Here is a 22,895-nt window from a genome sequence, read left to right as displayed (position 1 = left end):
AAGTAAGTGCATAATTCGGAATGGCAAAATATTAGTGGCTATTACAGAAGCAGTTTCGCTCTCAAATTACTGTCACACTCTGTCTCTCTGAACTCGTACAGCGTTCGCGCTGTTAATAAGATATACAAATGCAAAGGCTTCAGGTACACACTCCGTCACTATTTGTTCCATGATGTCAGATTCACCAACACCAAGACTGTCGACAATAAGAACTCCATTCTGAAAAAAGGCCAGCGTTGGTCAGAAAATTCTCAAGTAACAAAACATTACGTACATTTACGCTTTTGACGCACGCAAGAATCGTGGAAACTGTAAGGGAAAGTGGGAGGAGAGGGCACTTTCCTAATATCTTTTTTTTTTTATCTTAACCCTAATGATTACATTACAACAATTGCATACGACAAAAATTAAATGATTCTTCTTTAAATAAAGCAATAACCTTGTTACCTTCAAAAGTAGGTGAGGCCAATAGAGTTCAACCTCCTTGTAAATTGAGCCTTTTTCTCGGTCGCTCTTCAAATGGCCATATGGAGAGATCTCCTCAAGACAGCTTTTTCCAGATACTCCTGATGGAGGCTCTACTAGTGGAGAGGATTTTCGCCATCAAGCCTGTTACTCGATCCTTGTCCTTAAAGTGGGCAACATTTCTTAGATCTTCATCATACCTCAACTCACAAATGGTTGAAGTGGTGCTTAGTAAGGAATAAGGAAGTAGCTTCTTTCCGAGAATGAGGTTCACCAGACTTCTTTTTCCAGAACAAGTCTCACATTTAAAATTGAAGCGATACGAAAGTATGACTGAGAGCGTATCACCAGGAAAACGTCAACATGTTCTCAAGCTTAAATTCACTATAATACTGAAATGTTATCTGACCATGAATTCGCTGATATCATGAATATTCAAGAGACATGTTAGGAGGAAGACTGGGTTCAGCATAATAGCATTTAAGCTCCATGATTGTCTCTACTGCCTGTTTTTCCTAGATATTGTTTTAATATTCTCATCATTATGGCCTGTATCAACGTAGGTAAGTGTTAAATATCCTATGGAGTTAATTTACTTTAAAATGTCCAAGAAAAATGTTATTTTTAAGACCTTCTTACCTCCTGATATCTTAGTGGTGAGCTCTCGCCGCCATGAAAGTGGGCAGTTGATTACAATTTCAATATCCCTGCTTCATAAGCTTTCGTGCAATAATTCAGTTCCATGGTCTAACTCAATAACTGGGCTGATGTTTCCAACGTGCATTTCTTCTGAATAAAGCCTAGATTAATAAGCTTAAGCTTACTGTATTAGCATTAGCCGCGCGCTGAAACTCGAGCACGACCTTCTATTGTCAATTGAAATAGGCATTCGCGTGAGCTTCCTAGGGACAGCAAAACGACAGGCGACATTATTCCACCGCAAAAATTTTGCCAGGACAAAAAGCCAAATATTTAAGGAGCATTGCTTAAAATACTGAAAAAAATTATTGCTGACCAAGTAGCATGTATTGAGTGGGAGTAACATCATTTTCCAAAGAAAGCACTTATCGTAAACGAATTTTGCCTCATCCAAGTGAGTTAAATATTAAATCAACATCATTGAATTAGACTTACAAAGCTAAGGTATGATAAGAAATTTGAATTTGAATTTCTTTCAAATCCGATTATACCATATTCTTTTTCCACATTGCAACGTATTGAAACGCCGCATCATAGCTTGCAGTGCAGGAATCATATTAGGGTGAGTTAATGTTAAGGAGCACAGGATTGCTTATTCAACCTGCCATGTTTATTTAGAGTTGGAGTTGACTGTAGGGAGAGGCGATTGGAAGGGGCAAAAATGATGCTTGCCCAATTCAAAGAGGCTGTTAAAACACCCTGGATTAGTTGCCCCTCACAGCTTTTCTGGAAATGAGCAGTTCCCCAATCAAAATTAGTTACCGGTAATTTCAAAAATGGGATGCCCTGTCTTCCGTCAAAAACAAATACACATAGAGCCAAGTAGTGAAATGGTTTGGCCAGGAAAGAAGTAGCTTAATTCTATCAACCTTTAAAAATCCTCCTCTGCAGTCACAGTTATGAGCTGGTATTTGCTACACTTTATATGTCCTAAATGACAATCCTTGAGTGATTCAAAGAAGGTTGTTCTCTTTGAATGTGAATAGCTTCTTTTATCTTGAGTTGGAAACTCGTAGAGGCGTGATCTCTTGAACTAAGATATGGAAACAATCTACTGAACACAAGGCGCGACTATGTTCAGAATTCTGTAGATGTTTGAAAACGTGCACTAAGTGCTCACTCAGGCGTGTGGGAAAATGCCGGGCCGTTTCGCCTACACAACAGGGAGAAAAAAGAGAACAACCTTCTTTAAATCAATAGTTACATCATGTAAATCTAAAGCTATCCTTGTAATTTTCACATTGTCACGTTTTCTGTTGTTACCAGCTTAATTAGCATGTACTTATAAATTCAACTTGTAACGCTTTGTTAATCAACTGAAGATGACAGAGGTTTCTGTCGAAACATGTCTTTTAAACTCAAAAGTTTTGTCGTTTTCTTTAAATTTCTGACTTGCCTGCTGACATCAAGATCGTTTGGATACTTTGTTTGCTGACAAACAACTGCACTTGTTTGATGCAAACCAGCACATTTTGGTCCAATGGTGTGGCTCTTTTTTCATCAACAAAAGAAATGGCTTTGTCAAAACCTCTTCTGCTTATGAAAATACAAGTTGATATTTGCCGCACTCTATATCCTCCAAATGACAGCCTGTGAGCGTAGCCACTATTACTCCCATTGAAGATGGTTCTTCTTCTTTTTGATCGTTAACAATATCTTGAAGCAGACAAATTACTACTACACTCAAAGGTTTCCCCATCATAATTTCTATCATATGAACCAACACTTGAAATGTCAGGCTTTTTCCAAAGCTGGTTGGCAACACAGCAATTAGATCATTTACAGAAAGCATTGTAGGAATTTGTTATACTTTGTTCCTATCTCAATGCGCGGGACATACCACATTCTTAAATGACACTTAAGTTTTTCCTCAAGAACAGAACAGAAACTAACACTTTGCCATCAACAGAATTAACCATCTTTCTCTTATTCTTGTAAGTGCATGAGAAATATCCAAATAACACATATGGCTTTAAAATCTGCTGTATTTAGAAGTTGAGCCCCTTTGTCATGAAAGTGATCATTTAAATGAAGGATAATGGAAAAATCTCTATCATAGTTTGAATTAATTTATTACTTACAAAATACTGGTTGGATTTCTTTGATTTTGCTTTTGATTTGTGGCTTAAAACATGGTGGACCAGATGCAAGGTGTGGATTTAAATCAAGGTTAACTAGTTTATGTGGGTGAGAGGCCAAGTAACTTTGTCAACGGACAACTTTCTATTAATGGAGAAATCCTGCTCCCAAGGATGTGTGGCCTACGGGAAGTCATTAATTGTTGTCCCGGCCTTTAATTTTTCAGCAGTTTTCAAGCTTGAAAGTCATCCTAATACTTAGATCTGGATTTATTTAATTGGTGTTTGTCTATAAACTTAATTTAAAGCTCTATTTGTCTCAAATCTTCTAATATGTCAAAAATGTTTATGGTGGCATCAAAACTGTGCAATCACTGGAATTTATTTGCACTTTTTAGTAAATCTTTTAACCTTAATCACTGTATTTGTAAGATTAATTTCCATTCATGAGTACTGAGGTTAAAAACTTTCAAAACCTATAAAAAAACACCATTTTTTTAGAATGACTAGACTTAAGGAATATGACTTGTGTGCAAATTTTGCACTATTTATTGAGTGGATGTAGATCCATTCATCATACCCGCACCCTGCAGTTCGTACCCTCCTTACAAAGAATGCCATTCTAGTACCTTCCTTGAGATGCATTTTCTTTGAGAAGTTTGGTATAAAATTATCACTACCTGCCTTGTGTCCACTTTACACTGATGTCTGTTAGAGAGGGTCAGCTATACATCACAAGTATACTTTCATGCACAATTATGGTCAACTTTAGTTCGCGTCTGGAACATTTCATTACCTTGTGTGGATTTACAATAGCTTTTCATTGACTCACCTGTGGAAAACACAGATGTAGATCTGCTACATACTTGAATTTAACTCTCAAAACAACTCATCTGAAAAAGTAAGCCATTCAAAATTATAACATAATCAAAGTAAAGCACCCACACCAATTGGTCAATTCAGCGTCCACCATTTTCCCATGGGTGTACGCTGCTGATGTGAGCAAATGCAAAGACTAGTTTTCCGCGCGCATTTGTTTTTTCTGGTCATGTAAGATTTGTTAAAGAAAAGAGAACTCTTTTGCTACAATGTATCAATGTTATGTTATAAAACAAATGGTAAATGCCACAGTGCACACTATTGAGTTATGGATGCACTTGGGAGGTTTGCTAAGTGGCTAGAGTCGCTCCAATAAATGGAGGTCCCGTCTCCTGCAAGGTTGGGAGTAGGAGACGTTAATTTCCCACGCACGAGATTACTGTGTGATGAATGTCCTCCCCTGGGGTGGGATTGGTGGGTTTATTAGGTCAGCAGTAATTGGCGCAAGGTGTTGCGGTGTTCCTGCCGGTCGGCGAAGCTAATAAACTAAAAACTAAACTAGTACTCTTACTTACTTGGTCAATTAACCAACCCTAGCGCATTCGATCCTCATCTTTTTTGCTTTCGCGAAGATTGATACTTTTAAAATCGGCAAAGTGGATTTTAACATCCCGACTTCTGCAGTGCCTAACTTTGTTTAAGAGATGAATAATGCTCTCAGGCTCGTTCCATCACTAACTACCCAGTGTTTAGGCGCACATCATCCCTACCGACCAAGTTTTCTCCTCGCCAAAGCACTTAAGCCAAGGAGGGCGCATTCGTAGACTGTTAGCAAGCTTATGTGACTCAAGCAGGATAAAAAAAGAAGTAACCAAATGGGTAGGAAGCAGACCGATTGTTTCTTTTAGAACAAATGACCACGAACAATTTGAAATTGGATTTGGAAGCAACGAAAAATAGGAGAACAGAAAAACATAGGAACAAAGACCAAGCAAAAAAAAAAAAGAATTAATGAATGTAAATAAATCATTAAAAATTAATCGAAGGACGAATCGTTTCTTGAAGAGCATACTTCCACTTTGATTTGATTTTGGTATGATTATTTTACGTTCTTCAGCGTTCGTTCAAAATTTAAGTATCTTGCCGAAGGATAGATCTTTTTTACCCGGTCCCCGGTCAAGAAAGTTAATTGACCGATGGTCGTCCCTGGTTTTTCCTACCACAGAAATATCATGGCGGTTTCCCAAGAAAGATAAAATATTGATTGTAAAATATTGATCGTAAAGTGCTAGTTATCATTATATGTAAATACGCGCTATATAAATTGGCAAATTATAATTAAATTATTATTATCAAAGCGTCAAGATGGCGACATGATTTCAAGTGGAATGGCATAAATGATCCACCACAAACAATCATTTTCTGTTTCTGTAGCTCAAGCGGGTTACCATCGCGCGCCCAACTTATTGATCGATATTCAGCACTACAAACGTCGCATAAGGAAGATTCGGACTGCATTCCACTCACTCTCACGTTTCACCCTAACAACCACTCAGTTAAATCCATCATTCTTAAAAAACTTTAAATTTCTTCAAAACGATCCAGAGACAAGCACTATCTTTTCGCAGCCTCCGCTCATTTCATTCAAACGGGACAAAAACATAGGCAATTTTTTGGTCAGAAGTTCTTTTCAGACTAATGACCAACCAGTCACTTTTAAATGCGCTCGTGCACGATGCAAAACGTGTCCTTTTATTCACAACGCTGATAAAATATCGGGACCTAAACGATCCATTAAGATCATCGATCACTTCACGTGCACCTCTACCAATGTAATCTATTGCATAACTTGCACTTATTGCAAAAAGATATACATCGGCGAAACAGGCAAAAGACTAGGTGACCGATTCCGAGAACACCTTCGAGACGTGGAAAAGAATGACGAGGACACATCCAAACCAGTCGCTGGGCATTTTAATTTACCTAATCATTCTAAGCAACACATGGCAATCTGCGGTCTTTCATTACACTTAGGTAGCACGGAAAGCCGTAAAAATCTTGAACAAAAGCTCATCTTTCAAACCGGCAGCCTAAATCCCACAGGGATCAACGAACGCTTTTCATTCCACAAATTTATTCTTGTTTTTCTCGTTGCCATGTTCCCACCAATATCGTAGCTCCATTCTCTGCCTTTAAAAGCACACACACAACCCACAATTCCTCTACTCGCTCCGACGAAGGGCTAACACTCGAAAGGTCAGCTTTTGTAATCGTTACGGTGGCCAATTTACGACTTCAACTTTGTTGATATATCCAAATTATTTCGTTACTCCCACCGACGCAGCTCCAAAGAGTTTCTTTTGAAACTATCAGCCTTTAATAATTTTCTTATGTAAATGTAGGAAACAAACAAATTGGTTACCTGCCTGAAGCGTTTTTCTGAGGCCGAAAACTTTCGGTATTAAGCCCTGCAATAAGCTTAAAGGTAAAAAAGTGTTGGCGGAAAAAAAAAATTGGTGGTGGGTACCATGTCTGGTCCTTGAATAAAGGAGGAACTATTGATTCAGTTTGGTTACTTTCTAAATGACAACTTGTTTCTTAAATTACCTTCCGATTGAATGCGAAATATTTTCAGTCAACATAGGTGCATATGAGGGCAATGGTAAAAACTGCACTGTTAGTGAGTTAAACATTTCTTCGGTTGAAGCCTTGGTTTGTCCCTATATAAGTGGAGTCAAAGAGCTCCACTTTTGCCTCAAAAGGTTGCAATATATGTTGCAGAATCATCATCATCCTCATCACCGTTATCATCTACATAATTTAACGGTAACATCTATGCGTTTAGCATTTCTTGATTTGCCTCTGGGATTTTCCTACGTACATCCATTTAGAAATGGTTTAGTAATTTGCTAGTAAGGAATGCGTTATTTTTCATCACAGTCTGACAAAGTCTACCCAAGGCCAGAACTCTGGAACTTGGAAGGGTGGTATATTTTTGTTAAGATGGTGTTGCAATGCCCATAGATAGTAAAATTGGAGTGTAAAATCCCCGGTAAGCATGTTCCTATAAAGAGGTAAATCAGTATTAATAACGAAAAGAAAAATTAGAAACTTAGCATTCTAAAAACATTGAATTCTATACATTTTTCTTTGCCTTTTTTTTTCAGATTAACGAAAAAAATGCGTGCCATTGTTAGCACCCGCTTGAGTTGTTTGTAAGATTTTCTTATTGTAAAACAGAATGAAGAGAAAATAATGTGAAAAACCAACAAAAATTTTGAAAACGGAATGCATTGGATAGCGTTCCTTCTTTCGATATCTTTGGACAAATTAGAACCTCCAAAGTTAGGGACATTTAGGAAATGTTTAACAATAAAATTTACGTGATTGATTTTCTGATGTGAGTGTCTTAGACTACACTGAAATTCTCGAGAAATCACCTTTCGGGTATGCAATCATTGCAAACACGATAGCACTCCGACAGGAGGAAATCTTTGATGAGGAAAAAATTTGATGAAGAAAGAAACTCATGGAAATATGGAAAACCGATACATTCCCCCTAAAGTAATTAAGACTATTGTCACCTAACATACTTTGGCAGTTGTTTCGACCAATTACACTCTGTTCCACTCTTGGGCTGTGTTTCGAAACGTTAAATACATGTAGAACGAAGCACACAGTTGTTTTGCGCTTCCAGGCAATACTTGTGGCTATCAACCGCTCTCGGGACATATCTAGTTATTAACTCTTGCTCCATTGCTTGTAATGATCACTATGTGGTTCCTATATCTAATAACAAGTAAAGGACTACTCAGAAAATAATTGCATTTTTGAACACCATTTATACGTTGTAATGGCTTTCACGGCTAACTGTTATTCCAGTGCTCTCTTGCGAGAAGGACAACCAGACAATAAGGTGGCGCTTACATTAAAGGAATTCCCCACCCTTTCTACAAACTAAGCTCAAAATGTTCCAAATGTACTTCTCAATAGGTCTAGCAAAAAAAAAACCCTACGGAGAGATCTGATTATTTCCCGCGACCGCCATCTTAAATGGTGCGAAATGCACTCTAGGTTGATGACGGGGTTCCTCGGTGCACTTGTGGTGAGGTTTCTCATCCTTGTTGATGCTATATTGCTTTCGTCTGAAAGAAACTTTTAGTGATTATTTTAGTGTCAGATCTTCGCCATCAGCTGGTCAGGAGCCATTAGAACTATGAAGTGTTCGATCGGCGGTCGACATTTTCAGCATTAAAACCTGACGCTTCTCCATATTCTTCATCTTCTACATTACTTTACTTTCTCTCTTTGCTTGAAGAGTACTCCGGATCCAACCAATGGGGAAGATCTGTGACATATATACTCAGTAAAATTTTCTTCAGACGATAGAAAAATGGCTAACATGTATAGCTTTGGTGTGGTACTTTGGAAGATGCAGGGACAGCCTTTCAAACAGAAATTTTCACCTATTATTCACAATTCCAGCTTCTAGATCAAATAAAAGATGGACATTCAAGTCACATCAAAGAAACTCACCAACTCTTGGGCCTTTGTGGGATGTGAAAAATCGTTGTGGAGACGTGTTGGTTGAGCAACCCAAAGTCAGAACAAAACTTAAGAAAGACAAAATGATCCTAAGATAACTTTTTTCACTTTAATGACACTCAAGTACTTCGCTGCTATCTCGATAACGTGATGTAAGTTAATATTTAGTTGCAATGTCATATATATAGGCCCTTACATCACGTATGCAAAGCGGATTTTTGCGTATAAAAAAAAGAATGGCCTACTCGTCTGATCTTGGAAACGCGTTACACAGCCTGAAAAAACAAACAGGCAAAAAAAAAAAATAATAACACGCCACTGAGAAAAAAAAAAGCTTCCCTTAATTTGAGGTCACCAAAAAATAACCAGGACGTGATTATACAATTTCTTTTCTTTTGTTAAGGCTACGCTTTAGAAGTTCTAATGACTAAGTGAGAATCTGCAAATATTCCTGTAAATATTAATATCGGCCTGTATCCTACAGAAAAGTCGCAACAGCCTTTTCAATTTATCAACTATAAGCTCTCAAGAAGAAGAATTGCCTTTCGTTATCATCTTTCGTAATTAAATTTGGATGATGATCCAATGACTTGTTCTTTTAAGCCTCTGAATATGTACATAAATATCATATTTACAAAGTATTTTGAATGCAAAGCCGAGAAAACACTCCAATTTACGTTTAGTTGGCATAATTCTTTGAGTAACAATTAGCGTGTTAGTCACTCAGTCAAGGTCTCTCAAAACTGATCGCTGAGGTAATATATTGAGATGCACCAACAGTTACAGGAGTTCCGGCACGGCCTCTTTATAAAGTTCGATGGCTTCCTTAAGGCAGTGTGAGGCTGATGGGCGTTTCTCTGGTTTTTTGCTCCAGCAACTCTGCATCAACTCTTCCCAGCGGCGTGGGGGCTGATTACAACCTTTCACATGTCCTGGGCGTAGGCCCTTGTCCACCATGGCAAAGAAAGCTACAATTGGTACGTTACGGACTCCACTGAAGGCTTGCAGTCCATACCACATCTCCCAAAAAATTATCCCAAGACTGTACATGTCTGCTTTGCTGTCATACAGTTGAGAATGAAACACTTCTGGCGCCATATAAACAGGTGTTCCCGCCAAAGTTCCTGTGATATGTTCCACAGCCTTGGAAACGCCAACGTCGGTAATCTTCGCTACATTTCCTGCTGACAGCTTTTAAAGTGAAGGAAAAGGAGAAAGATTAATAAAAAGCGTATTAGCTTGTGCTATGTCACAGTCTTCACTATAGAAAATAATTTGTTAGTGGATTCTGTCGGATGAGAAGTCACTGAATCTCGGGTAAAAGGTATTTTAATTTGCTCTTTTACCATAATTTGATTGACTTAACTGACTAAACCTTACATAAAAAAGCCTAATATTGGCAGTACTAGTTCTCTCTTTTTTTTTCGTTGCGTTTCGTGCACTGAAGAGATGTCGAAGAGCTGACTCATAAATATGAACGATCCTCATATGGTCACAAATTTTACGAGCGTCCCTTACACACTATTAGCTAGGAGTTCGTTTCAGTTTCATACCAGTATATTGTCCAACTTGAGATCTCTGTGAACTACTTTTTGATCATGAATAAATGTCAGGGCAGCAGTTATCTGTTTTATCCATCGACAGGGGTCTCTTTTGGCATCAGCATTCTTGGAATTGGCGGGAGCTCTCTCTGGATTTTTAAAGATGCGATCCTTCAAATTTCCGGTGCAGTATTCCATGACTAGTACTACGCGGGTTTCACCATCATCCTTCAGAAGCGACATGCCATGAAAATTGACCACGTTTGGATGCTTTAATTTTCTGATGAGAAAAAGCACAGAACCATCATTTCTTCAAAGACGATAAGATTGAAAAGAAATACCCATGCAAACTTTCAAAAGCAGAAAAACTGCATTTCGTATCTACAGCTGGAGTCCCAAAAACACATCTTTATTTCTCTCATTAGTGTGCATATATACATTTTTCCCTTCTTGTACCTATCGTCCACTCCGGACCTGGGAGAGCTGATCTTCCTCCAGAAGAGCAGTACCAGTATCGCAAGAGACAACAAAAGGGCTAGTTACCGATCTTGTTAAGTGACTTAACATCTGCACGTAATGCCACTAGTTGTAGAATGTAAAGTATCCTATCACAATTTTTCGCCACTATGTGTTTTGTTAGTTTTCCCCAAAATCCCTCGATAAGAAGGGCAGCGTGCAAATCATAAATTCAACTCCTAATAACTTTATACTAACATGCCTGAAATAATAAATAATCTGTGAAATTTAAATTACTTACTTTAAAAGCTCAATTTCATTCACAATGTCGCAAGCATTTTCTGCTCCTAGCGACTTGGTGTAAATCTTTAATGCCACAGTTTGTTTGTCTCCGTTCTCAGTTTTCATCATTCCTTTGTACACAGAGGCAAAAGCACCCCGACCCAGAAACTCAGACTGGCCTTTTAGGTCTAACGTATCGCCTCTGATACCAGCTGAAAGGCCCTCTTCCAACCCAAAAACGGCCAGACGACCTCTGATCTCAGAAGCAATATCTAAAATTGGTTCATAGATTTCTTTTATCTCGTTTGCAGGACGTTTTTCTTTCAGAAGTTGTTTACATAGTAGTTTATCGGCCTCGATCAGCTCTGGAATGCGGGCTTCAATTTGCTTAAGACATATGGTGGCATCTTTCAGTTGCTCCTTCACGAATGTAATAAGCACATCACCCTTTGTGACATCATTCAAGTAATCTGCAGACGCTTTTTTCATAAAAGCACATTTGTCTTTTTCGTATTTCAAGATATTGCTTCTGTTTTCCAATTTGCTCCTTATCGCCATCACGCCAACCACAGGTGCACTGATCACCAATGCAACTAGGCTTAGTGGAAACCAGATAGGGCTTGTGATACCGATGGCAACCTTCTCTGCCGTGGTGAATGTGAGGCCTGCGTCAACAGGATGATCAACTTCTGTCACCAAATCGTCGGACACTACAGCTCCCTGTAAATTACGGAGTTCCCCCTCAAGAAAATTGTACCGCTCCCGGAAGTGTTGTACAAGGGAGTCACGAGTACATGCAAAAACGTGGTTGTCTTCTTCCCAATGCTCTATGATCTCTTGCAAGCGGCTTTGCATTACTTTTGTGATGATGCCTTTTGTCACCTCCCAGGATGTTTCTGCCTTTGGTACGTCATCCAAGGACCATGAAGTAAAGTGCGATCTCACCTCATCGGACCGAAGATAAACGGATAGACTGTCTACCGCGTCAGATGTGCGACACTCCAAATAATTGTGCAGATGTTCCATAACCTCATTTTGTTTTGTGTCTATTCGCGTCAAACGAAGCAGAATAAATGCCATCACTTTCGTGACTTTTTCTTGATTTCTTAAAGCATTCTTCACATGGGCCGTGGCGTTATAAACTATTTGGGACAAAAGGCCATATAGCCATCTAAAGGAAGTAAATGTACATCACAGTTGATCTAAGTGGCTTTGGTCATTCCCAACTTCACTATTTGCATACTCTCGCAGCTTTGGCACCTGAAAATTGACTTACACTCGGTTCTTATGACTTCGAATAAACATCTGTTATGTCAGTAACAGATTTACACAGTAGTTTAACAAGAAATTCTTAAATTGAGTAATACATAAGTGATTCATTTGTCCAAATCAACTCACGAGTGCTTTTATCCATGGGTACTTCTAATAGTAATTGAATTGAGCGGAGTGCAACTTAGTCTGAAATCATTCGCGTAATTTCAAAATCAAACGAGCACGCACCGTGAGTTTGATTTGAAACCACAAGTATGATTTCAAACCAAAATTATACGACACAAACCTCAACAACCACTTTATTAAATTTGTTTTGAAGTAGCAAAATTCAATCACTCAACACAAGTTTTTTCTTACCTTGTATTAATATTTAATAGTTTCAGTTTTCCATGCGATTTGATTGACTTCTTTCAAGAAAGCCTTTGAATTTGATTGGTTGTTGAGTTTTAGTAAAAGCTGTCTCATCAGCTGAGAAAAAGATTTGATTTAGAACATAAAATGGTGTGATCTGTGAATAAATTGCCAATCAGACTCCAGTGATCAAGAGTGATTTCGAAATGGATGTAGTGAAGTTCTACCTAATTACTTCAATCAAATATGTAAGATTTTACGGTCCCGTTGCCAAATGATTATCATTTAGCTTTCCTCGTATTATTACATACATATATATATATATATATATATATATATATAGTTTCAGTTTCACACATATATATATAGTTTCAGTTTCACACACACACATATATATATATATATAGGAAGTCTGCAAGTCGATTTTCGCGTGGAACTGTGCTCAATACGTTGAAGCAGAGCAGAATAAATATTATGAGAGGAAAAAAGGACGTAACTACATTTCCCGACAAGCCTGTTTCGTGAATCACTTCACTCTTCAGGGGTTTAATGAAAGAATATTCATGTGACTATCGTTTATATACTAGGAAAATTTGCATAATGCGCGGTAAACTTAAAAACTTTAAAGTTCAGTTGTTGCGTAGCAACGCTTTGTTTCTGTGTCGGCATGAAGATACGAGTTCGTTACGCTATTTAGTGATGAGAGGTCGGGTCGGTAAATTATCAGGAATTTTTCTTTTAGGCAGAGGTTGCATCTTTTATTGGAGCTGTTGTAGGGAGAGTTAGATGATAAGATGCGCCATGAGATAGAATAGTCAATGTTGTCGTTCTTGCGTGTCCAGATGTGTTTGCTAAGTTCGGTAGAGTTTTTGTGCTTGGCGTGGCGGAATGATGCGGTGTGATTTCTGTGTCTTGTTTTGAAGTCGGTTTCTGTGAGTCAGATGTATGTTTCAGAGGTGTTGTTGTCGTTCCGTGTGACGGTGGCTTGATAAACGACTGAGGATTGAAGGCAGTTACCATTGAGCGGGCAATTGTTCTTTTGTCGGCAGTTGCATGTTTTGTTGGTTTCCGTGCCGTCTTTGTTGTCTTTCGTGTAAGGTGAGTGGGACGAGTGCAAGATGCGCTTGTTGTGGTTGTCGATGATCTGTTTGGTGTTGTTCATACAGCTGTAACTGATTTTGATGGTGTTGCGGTTAAATATTTTGCGGAGGCTGTGATCCTTAGTGAAATGTTTGTCGATTAGGCTGAGGAATTTGTATCCGATATTGGTGCTGACGTTCTTGCTGAATGGAGGGTTGTACCAGAGGATGTTGCTTCGCTGCCTGTTTTTGCGTTTTGGAGTCGTGGTGGGTTCGTAGTGAAGGGTGTATTGGTATCCGCCTTCGTCAAGTGCTTTTTGGTACGGGGGGGCGGTTTTGTCGAATGAAGCTTTGTCTGATGAAAGGGATGAAAGTCGTTTGTTGATGCTGGCAGGTATGTTCTTTGTGGTGATCGGTGGGTGATTGCTCTCGCGGTGTACGTACTGTAGTGTGGTGTTAGGCTTTGTGTAGGGCTGGTAGGTGCTGTTGTTTTAGGTTGAGAGTGACGTCTAGGAAGCTGATAATCTTCTTGTTTGCTTCGATGGTGATACGTAGTCCGTTGCGGTTGAAGATGCGGCAAATTTCCTTCTTTATGTTTTCGGTGTCTCTCGGCGTGGTGTTGGTGGTGGCTAGTCCGTCGTCTCTGTAGAGTCCTACGTTGATGTTGAGGTCTTGTAGCTGTGAAAGAAGGAAACTTCCTACTAGCTCGCACGTTTCGGCGCCGTCGTAGCTGCCCATCGTGACGTCAAATGTCGTTTCACCTTTCTTTTGCCAGGGCTGCCGCTTGTGTATGAGCGTTGATTTCTTAGCGTGGGTTATGATGTTTCGTTCGTCCATGGTGATGTTGTCGCAGTAAGCAAAAACATCACAACGAAACTGGGTATAGACGATAGAGTAGACAAGACAGCTAGCAAAGAAGCATTCATAACCCTCAAAGACCACAAACCGAACTTCGTCAACAAACCAACCTGCCGGCTGATCAACCCCACCAAATCTGAGATAGGACAAATCAGCAAAAGAATACTCGACAGAATCAACAGCAAAATCATGAGAACAGCCAAGTTCAACCAGTGGAGAAACACCGCCTCCGCAATCGGGTGGTTCAAATCCCTAAAAAACAAACAACACCTAAGTTTTATTTGCTTTGACATCGAGGAATTCTATCCATCCATCAGCCAAGACCTTCTCAACAAAGCACTTGACTTCGCATCCACATATGACAACATCACCATGGACGAACGAAACATCATAACCCACGCTAAGAAATCAACGCTCATACACAAGCAGCAGCCCTGGCAAAAGAAAGGTGAAACGACATTTGACGTCACGATGGGCAGCTACGACGGCGCCGAAACGTGCGAGCTAGTAGGAAGTTTCCTTCTTTCACAGCTACAAGACCTCAACATCAACGTAGGACTCTACAGAGACGACGGACTAGCCACCACCAACACCACGCCGAGAGACACCGAAAACATAAAGAAGGAAATTTGCCGCATCTTCAACCGCAACGGACTACGTATCACCATCGAAGCAAACAAAAAGATTATCAGCTTCCTAGACGTCACTCTCAACCTAAACAACAGCACCTACCAGCCCTACACAAAGCCTAACACCACACTACAGTACGTACACCGCGAGAGCAATCACCCACCGATCACCACAAAGAACATACCTGCCAGCATCAACAAACGACTTTCATCCCTTTCATCAGACAAAGCTTCATTCGACAAAACCGCCCCCCCGTACCAAAAAGCACTTGACGAAGGCGGATACCAATACACCCTTCACTACGAACCCACCACGACTCCAAAACGCAAAAACAGGCAGCGAAGCAACATCCTCTGGTACAACCCTCCATTCAGCAAGAACGTCAGCACCAATATCGGACACAAATTCCTCAGCCTAATCGACAAACATTTCACTAAGGATCACAGCCTCCGCAAAATATTTAACCGCAACACCATCAAAATCAGTTACAGCTGTATGAACAACACCAAACAGATCATCGACAACCACAACAAGCGCATCTTGCACTCGTCCCACTCACCTTACACGAAAGACAACAAAGACGGCACGGAAACCAACAAAACATGCAACTGCCGACAAAAGAACAATTGCCCGCTCAATGGTAACTGCCTTCAATCCTCAGTCGTTTATCAAGCCACCGTCACACGGAACGACAACAACACCTCTGAAACATACATCGGACTCACAGAAACCGACTTCAAAACAAGACACAGAAATCACACCGCATCATTCCGCCACGCCAAGCACAAAAACTCTACCGAACTTAGCAAACACATCTGGACACTCAAGAACGACAACATTGACTATTCTATCTCATGGCGCATCTTATCATCTAACTCTCCCTACAACAGCTCCAATAAAAGATGCAACCTCTGCCTAAAAGAAAAATTCCTGATAATTTACCGACCCGACCTCTCATCACTAAATAAGCGTAACGAACTCGTATCTTCATGCCGACAAAGAAACAAAGCGTTGCTACGCAACAACTGAACTTTAAAGTTTTTAAGTTTACCGCGCATTATGCAAATTTTCCTAGTATATAAACGATAGTCATATGAATATTCTTTCATTAAACCCCTGAAGAGTGAAGTGATTCACGAAACAGGCTTGTCGGGAAATGTAGTTACGTCCTTTTTTCCTCTCATAATATTTATATATATATATATATATATATATGTGTGTGTGTGTGTATGGGAACAATTAAAAACTCTCACCTCCAATAGATTTCAAGCCTGGCTTTGATGCCCCTCAGAATCATGGATCTCATGCAGTCCATTAGAGCGACGAAATCTTTTGTTATGATGCCGTGGTTTTGAGCGATGCTGGCCTTTTTCGTTGACATTTGGACAATCTGGTTTTCTGGAACAATGTCAGGGTAGAACTTTCTCAGTTGTCTGATAACATGGTTCTCAACGTCTTTAGCTTCTTTTTCTGGAATTTGGTCCCACTTGTTGCACACGAACAAGGCACAGGTAGACGGAAACTCCCCTTCCCTGCGTTTTTCTTTGACGCCTTCCAACAACTTTCCAAGCTGTGATAAACAAATAAAAATTTACATAGCTATCTCAATAAGGAAACTATTTTTTTTCTTTTAGGCTGCCTTTTATATGGCCAGTCATTTTCATTGTTCTCAAGTTTACCTTTAACGTATTTGGAGTTTTAAACGCTGTCGAGTATAGAAATCATGACCCAGGCCATGACACTGTTGCCACCTCCTTTTTAGGTTATCACAGCCGGCTGTAAACATTTAACACCAACAATATGATATTTACTAAATTAGTCACATTTTTAAGACAGCAAGCTAAATTTAAATAAAAATGCCTCCGACGTGCTAGTTCTCTCCATATCTGTCGAGACCTGTTATCTACTTATAAGCGACAAAAATCGATGCAAAACGCATCAACCCTATGTAGGCGGTTGAAGTGGATCAATCATCAATCAATTTAATCCTTTATTTAAACACGTGACACCTAGGAGTACAGAAGTTCTCGTTAAAACGTGTACGTGTATGTACAATTAGAAATAAAACATAATTTCTGTAAGAATACAAATAATAAGTAGATCTATTAAATAACTAAAAACAGGATCGAAGATCAAAGACAAGAGCTATCGATAAAAAGTTACAATATTAACAATATTAACAATAACGATATTTACAATCACTACCGCTAAGCCATGTGGGCTTTAAGAGAACGCTTGAATGAAACAATATCTTGAGATTCTCTGAGTTTAGGGGGTAGCGCATTCCAAAGTTTACTAGCTAAAAATGAAAAAGACCGATGTAAACACTCAAGATTAAAAGGAGGTAAATCTACCCTTGTACTGAGCCCGCGTAAACTATACGGTACATTTCTAAAATTAAAAAAATCACTTATATAAGGAGCCCCCTTATCATACAAGCACTTATATAACATAACTAACGATTGGAATTGCCTACGATTCTCCAAGGACTTAATGTCGGCCAACTTGAGGAGGAAGTCGTATGTCACAGACTTCGAGAAGCCTAATATAGTTCTTAATATAAAGTAATTAGTTGTCTCTCTTTTAGTAGTCTCCGCGTTACCTACTCCCAGTAAAAGGGGACTGCAGTACTCAAGATGAGGGAGAACATAGGCCTTACATAAACAAACTAACACGTCCTTTGAAATAAACTTACGTATTCTCCGCAAAGCCGAAGCCTTTGCGCATCCCTTATTCAGCTGTTGCTTTATGTGCGCTTTAAATGTTGATTTGCTATCTAGGACCACCCCAAGGATTTTGAGTGTGTCCTTAGTATGGACATTAGAATCATTAAGATAGAAATCATACTGGTATGAAGACGGGCCAATAGCGATAGCTTGCGTTTTGGCGGCATTAATCTGTAAAAAATTCATTGAGAACCATCTCGATAGAACGCTCAAATCATAGTTAATTATATACTGTAATACTGTTGGTGAGACATCAGAGGCGTAATGAGTAGTGTAGTCAGCGTATAGCCTCAAGGACGTATTAGTAATAAAATAATTAAGATCATTAACATACAAATTAAATAAGAGTGGAACCAACAGGGACCCCTGTGGTACACCAGTTTTAACGGTTCTCCACGAACAATATACAACATCAAGTTTGACTCTCTGTCTCCGTTCAGTAAGGTAAGCGGTCATAATTTCCAGCGCATCATGCGTAAAACCATATGCCTTTAATTTAGCTAGGAGAAGTGGGTGACAAACAGAGTCAAAAGCTTTACTTAAGTCGATAGCCACCGCTGCAACAGCTTCTCTTCTGTCAAGACAGGCCGTCCAATCTTCAGTCAATTTCAATAAGGCCGTGCAACACGAGTGACCCTTGAGAAAGCCAGACAGATTCGGTGAGAGTCGCCAATAAAAGGCTTCATAGATTTGATCGAACAATACCTTCTCATATAATTTCGTTAAGGAAGTCAGAACAGAAACTGGACGATAGCAGGTCTTATCCGTCATACTTTCCTTCTTGAAAACAGGAACAACGTCACTGCTTTTCCAAACTATTGGCTATTGACGATTGGTAATAAAAGAATCGATTAAACGGGTAACCGGCTCAGCAATAACAGGTGAGGATAAACGAAATAGCCTCTGAGATATTTTATCACAACCAACAGCCTTGCGAGGGTCAAGAGTATCCAAAATTTTCCTTATGTAGCCAACATCAACTGAGACGAGGTCAAAAACATCATCACAAGTTTTCTAAGCAATGACTTAAACACTAGGATGATCAACAAACTCAACCATTTCCTTACTGTCACCATCACTCCTGGACACCTCGCAAAAGTAGTTGTTGAACATTTCAGCCACCATTAATGAATCAGTAATTACACGCTCATTCTCAATCAGAATTATCTTTGATTGCTACTTTTCTTTGCTTGGCTACAAAGGTCTCAACTTATTCCAAAACTCACCATGATGCCTCCATGCAGAACGCCTTCAACCCTTTTCGTTTCAGGGATGTGACCTTGTTTCTCTGTTTCTTGAATTCCTCCCAAGAGGTTGTTGTTGGGCTCTTTGCATGTTTCTTAAACAGTCGATTACGACGCGAGATTTCGCGTTGAATTAATGGAGTTATCCATGGCAACTGATCACCTCTGACCCGTTTTTTCTTTATTGGTGCGTGTTTGTCCAACACTTCAGTGTACAATTGAGCCCAATGTTGCCATAGATCATCAACGTCGTCATAAATGTAAGCAGAACTCCAGAGAACAGTTTTTAGGTCGTCTAAAAATTTGTCTATATTAAATTGTCGCATACTTCTGTATTCAATTTCACGTGCCTTAGCCCTTGGTAATTTATTCTTTCGCACTGCGTAGATAAGATCGTGATCACTGAGACCCATATGCAAATTACCACAAGTTATTATCAGTAAACCAATAAAATGTTTGTACAGGCTAAGAAAACGGAAAAACTTGACGGAAAAATTACTGTTAGAGTGGCATACTCATGGCTGATTGATTGTAGGTATTTACGATTTGGGAAATCAGACTCCTCTGTCTCTATTGATGTTACTAGGGTAGAGTTTTTAACCATACGGGTGCACCAAAGAGGGTCACGGCCAGTAAACGTAACGTGGTTCCGAACACGTGTCATGGTTCTTCAACGTATTTTGATATCGCTGAGTTCCGAGAGTAAACGAGCCGTGTGTCTCGATCGTCACCCTCCCTTTAGCGTGCGATTGGTCTAAATGCATCACGTGGTTGAATATACCAGGCTAAAACTGGGAAATGTCCGAGAATTTACCTCAAGTGATATTCCCTAATTTTCAAAGCTTACGGCTACGACTATAACAGTCTTCATTTAAAATTTAATTCAAGATAAGACAACGTTTCGTTATTGTCACAGGAGGAACGACATGACTGGTGTCTCTTAAAGTCGTACCAAAAAATAGCTTTTTTTTAAAAAAAAAATACTTAAGCTTTTTTTTTTTAAAAAAAATACTTGAAGTATAATAAACACCTTAAACATTTTCTGTTCGTCGAAGCTCACAGTTATCCCCCAGCTTGGCTCTCTCTTAATATCGCTTCTTTGGCTCCTACGTCAAAAGCTCCTCAAACAAGGTTTGGCATAGCGCAATGTAAATCAAATAAGAAAGTGCACAAGTCGGAATACTAAAATTCCAGTTACTATCGCAAGGACAATTTTACATCTGTTTTACTGTCATACTTACTCTGTCTCTTTGAACTCCTCCGGCGTTCGCGCTGTTAATGACATATACAAATGCAAAGGCTTGAGGTAGATACTCTGTCACTATTTCGTCCATGATATCAGATTCACCAACACCAGGACTGTCGACAATAACAACTCCATTCTGAAAATAAGACAGGGTTGGTCAGAAAATTCTCAAGTAACAGAACATTATATATATATATATATATATATATATATATATATATATATATATATATAAATTTGAATATTGCTCATGTAATTAGTATGCTCCTGAAGAAGACCGAGACGGTCGAAACGTCGAGCTATTAAACCAACAAATATATATATATATATATTCTGTATGCGAGGGAAACCCTGACCCTGTACACCCCAAGTAATCAAAGTTCAATAGAATAAATGTTTGAAAAGAAAATTTGCCCTGAGCGGGATTTGAACCCATGCCACGTCCCTCCTGTTACTAGTCAGGTGTGATGACCACTACACTATCAGGACAGCCACGCTGGCAACACGGCGATCAAAGATGTGATTTACGTGATTGGAGACGAGGTCTCCCGTGAAATTTAACTTTTCAAGATGACTGGGTAGGGAAAGCCTATAACCCCATATGAAACCCAACTAAGGATCTATTAAAGATACACGAACGAAGGCAACTTAGCGGATCACAAAGGAGGATCCACTTACGGATACAGGCTAGTTTCAATTAAGGAGGCTGGATGTAGTTTTTCACTTTTCTGATGCAAGATATTTAAACTAAAATTATGAAGCTTAGCTTTAACGAATCGCAATCACATTTTCCCCTGAAATAAAGACATTATTGAAGAATCAGTTTGTTGTAAATAAATTGAAAATTCGTTGCCATGGCAACGTCGCTGGCTTACAATGCTGGGTCCAAAATTAGACTTGACTTAAATTTTCTTAAGAAATGGACGGTGAATTTATTTTAGATCTTCCATGCGTCCTTTGACTGTCTTGGTCTACTTGACTGTTAAGTTTAAAAAAATACTGTCAGAAAGTTTAAGGAAAAGAGGCCTTTTTTAGAATTCATCGTTAACTTTTTTTCCCTCAGACAGAATTTTTTCGAATTTTTGTAAAACACGCACAAAGCCGTTCAAAGTTAACATGCAAAAAAAATAGAAAAATATTCACCGAGCGGAAACGGAAATACGTAAGTCTGAAGTTTCAAATTTTCGAAAACTTAGACTCGACAAGATGGGCAATTGCGCATGCCCAACAATTGTGTCACACTAAGACACTTGCCACGGATGCCACAAGGTTTTGGACGTCTTCTTCGCAGAACGTCCTTCGCGCTCTTCTAAAGAGCTTTATTTTGCTAAGAGAGGTTCACCTTCTGGGTGGATTGCGCCTGGAAATGGCTGCTGCTCTATTTGCCTTCAAACTGCTGGATTATTTTGTGCAAAGTGTCGGGACGTTTTGTTCCTCTTGGAGCTGATCGACGCGATGTGGTAGACATGGACTTTCTTGACGGACGCCACGGACGCATGTAAACTTTCAAAGACAAGTTCTATTCACAGGGCGATAACGGGCTCCTTGTCAAAGAAAACATCATTCAGAAAATTGCAGAAAGCGGTCTGTGTTACGATGACTTAAAAGATCTTTACAACAACGGTGGGAAGGAAGCCCTGATCTCCATTCTTAGCAAATCACCAACGAAAGCGAAGGAGGCGGATTTCACATGCTGTTGTTTACAATGTCAGCGCTTGTTAGCTGCGACGGGAATTGAAAGAGGACACAGTGGAGGGCACGTACATCTTCCAAAGTATCGTGTGCGTTGAAATCTTCATAAAAAAAACAGCTTGATACACAGAAGGGAGATTGCTTTAACATGGTTTTCTGTCAGGATTGAGAAGAGCGTTACCACCTTTAGCGAGTGTTTTGATGAGTGTAAGGCAATCGGCGAAAAACACTTTCTTCTACGATAATGTTTCTTTATTTGAATTTCCAGCACATCGTCGGAGTGTAGGAGTGTCGAACACAGAAGAATTATGGCCAATTAAAACGGTGTGACAAAGCGTAGTGCTGGAAAGGAAAGTGGTAAAAGATTGAAGACATTCGCTCAGGAGTGTACTGGAACATTCTCTTTGAGGAAAGTTCTCTCACCATTCACAGTTTTGACAGTGACTTGTTTACACGAGAAGCGTAGCTGCTGATATTTGCATGTAGGTAACACCTATTTAGTGTTCCGGAAACTAGCTACGATATGGGAAAATAGCTCCGACGATCGCGATCGTGTTTTCGGCCGGATTCACGCGTATTTTGGTCACTTGTGAGTGTTGTAGCTTTCCGTTTTTGAAACACGCTACTAATAAAGTTAGAAGAAAGTGTAGGAGGCCTACCTCGAGGCGTAAAACCTAGTCTTCTAGGCAGATGAAAAAACAATTCTGGCCTAAGCGCGGCGGCCATGTTTCTTTGTTTGTGTTTTTTTTTTCTTTTTTTTTTTGCAACTTTTAAAAGTCCGGGGTAAATTAGAACCCAGTCTGCGCGCGCCAAAGAAACTATATCCAGCCTCCTGAAACAAATTCTGTATGCGAGGGAAACCCTGACCCTGTACACCCCAAGTTATCATACTTAAATAGAATAAATGTTTGA

General features: G+C 39.5%; 1 protein-coding gene across 1 annotated transcript in view; it reads right to left on the bottom strand.

The window, feature by feature from the left end:
• Window positions 1–8,696: 8,696 nt before the first annotated feature.
• Window positions 8,697–22,895, bottom strand: part of LOC111334718 (uncharacterized) — a 30,449-nt gene continuing 16,250 nt past the window's right edge. Inside the window, exons 4-8 of the mRNA XM_088726957.1 lie at window positions 20,287–20,427; window positions 16,329–16,645; window positions 10,905–12,056; window positions 10,160–10,427; window positions 8,697–9,797 (exon numbers count right to left, since the gene is read on the bottom strand). Coding sequence (XP_088583083.1) covers window positions 9,387–9,797; window positions 10,160–10,427; window positions 10,905–12,056; window positions 16,329–16,645; window positions 20,287–20,427 — 2,289 coding nt within the window. The 3' untranslated portion in view covers window positions 8,697–9,386. The remainder of the gene's footprint in view (window positions 9,798–10,159; window positions 10,428–10,904; window positions 12,057–16,328; window positions 16,646–20,286; window positions 20,428–22,895) is intronic.

The sequence above is a fragment of the Stylophora pistillata genome, chromosome 7, assembly GCF_964205215.1.
Source record: "Stylophora pistillata chromosome 7, jaStyPist1.2, whole genome shotgun sequence".
Classification (NCBI taxonomy): Eukaryota; Metazoa; Cnidaria; class Anthozoa; order Scleractinia; family Pocilloporidae; genus Stylophora; species Stylophora pistillata.
Note: the sequence above shows the minus strand (reverse complement) of the source record. Positions and strands in the feature narration are given on the sequence as shown.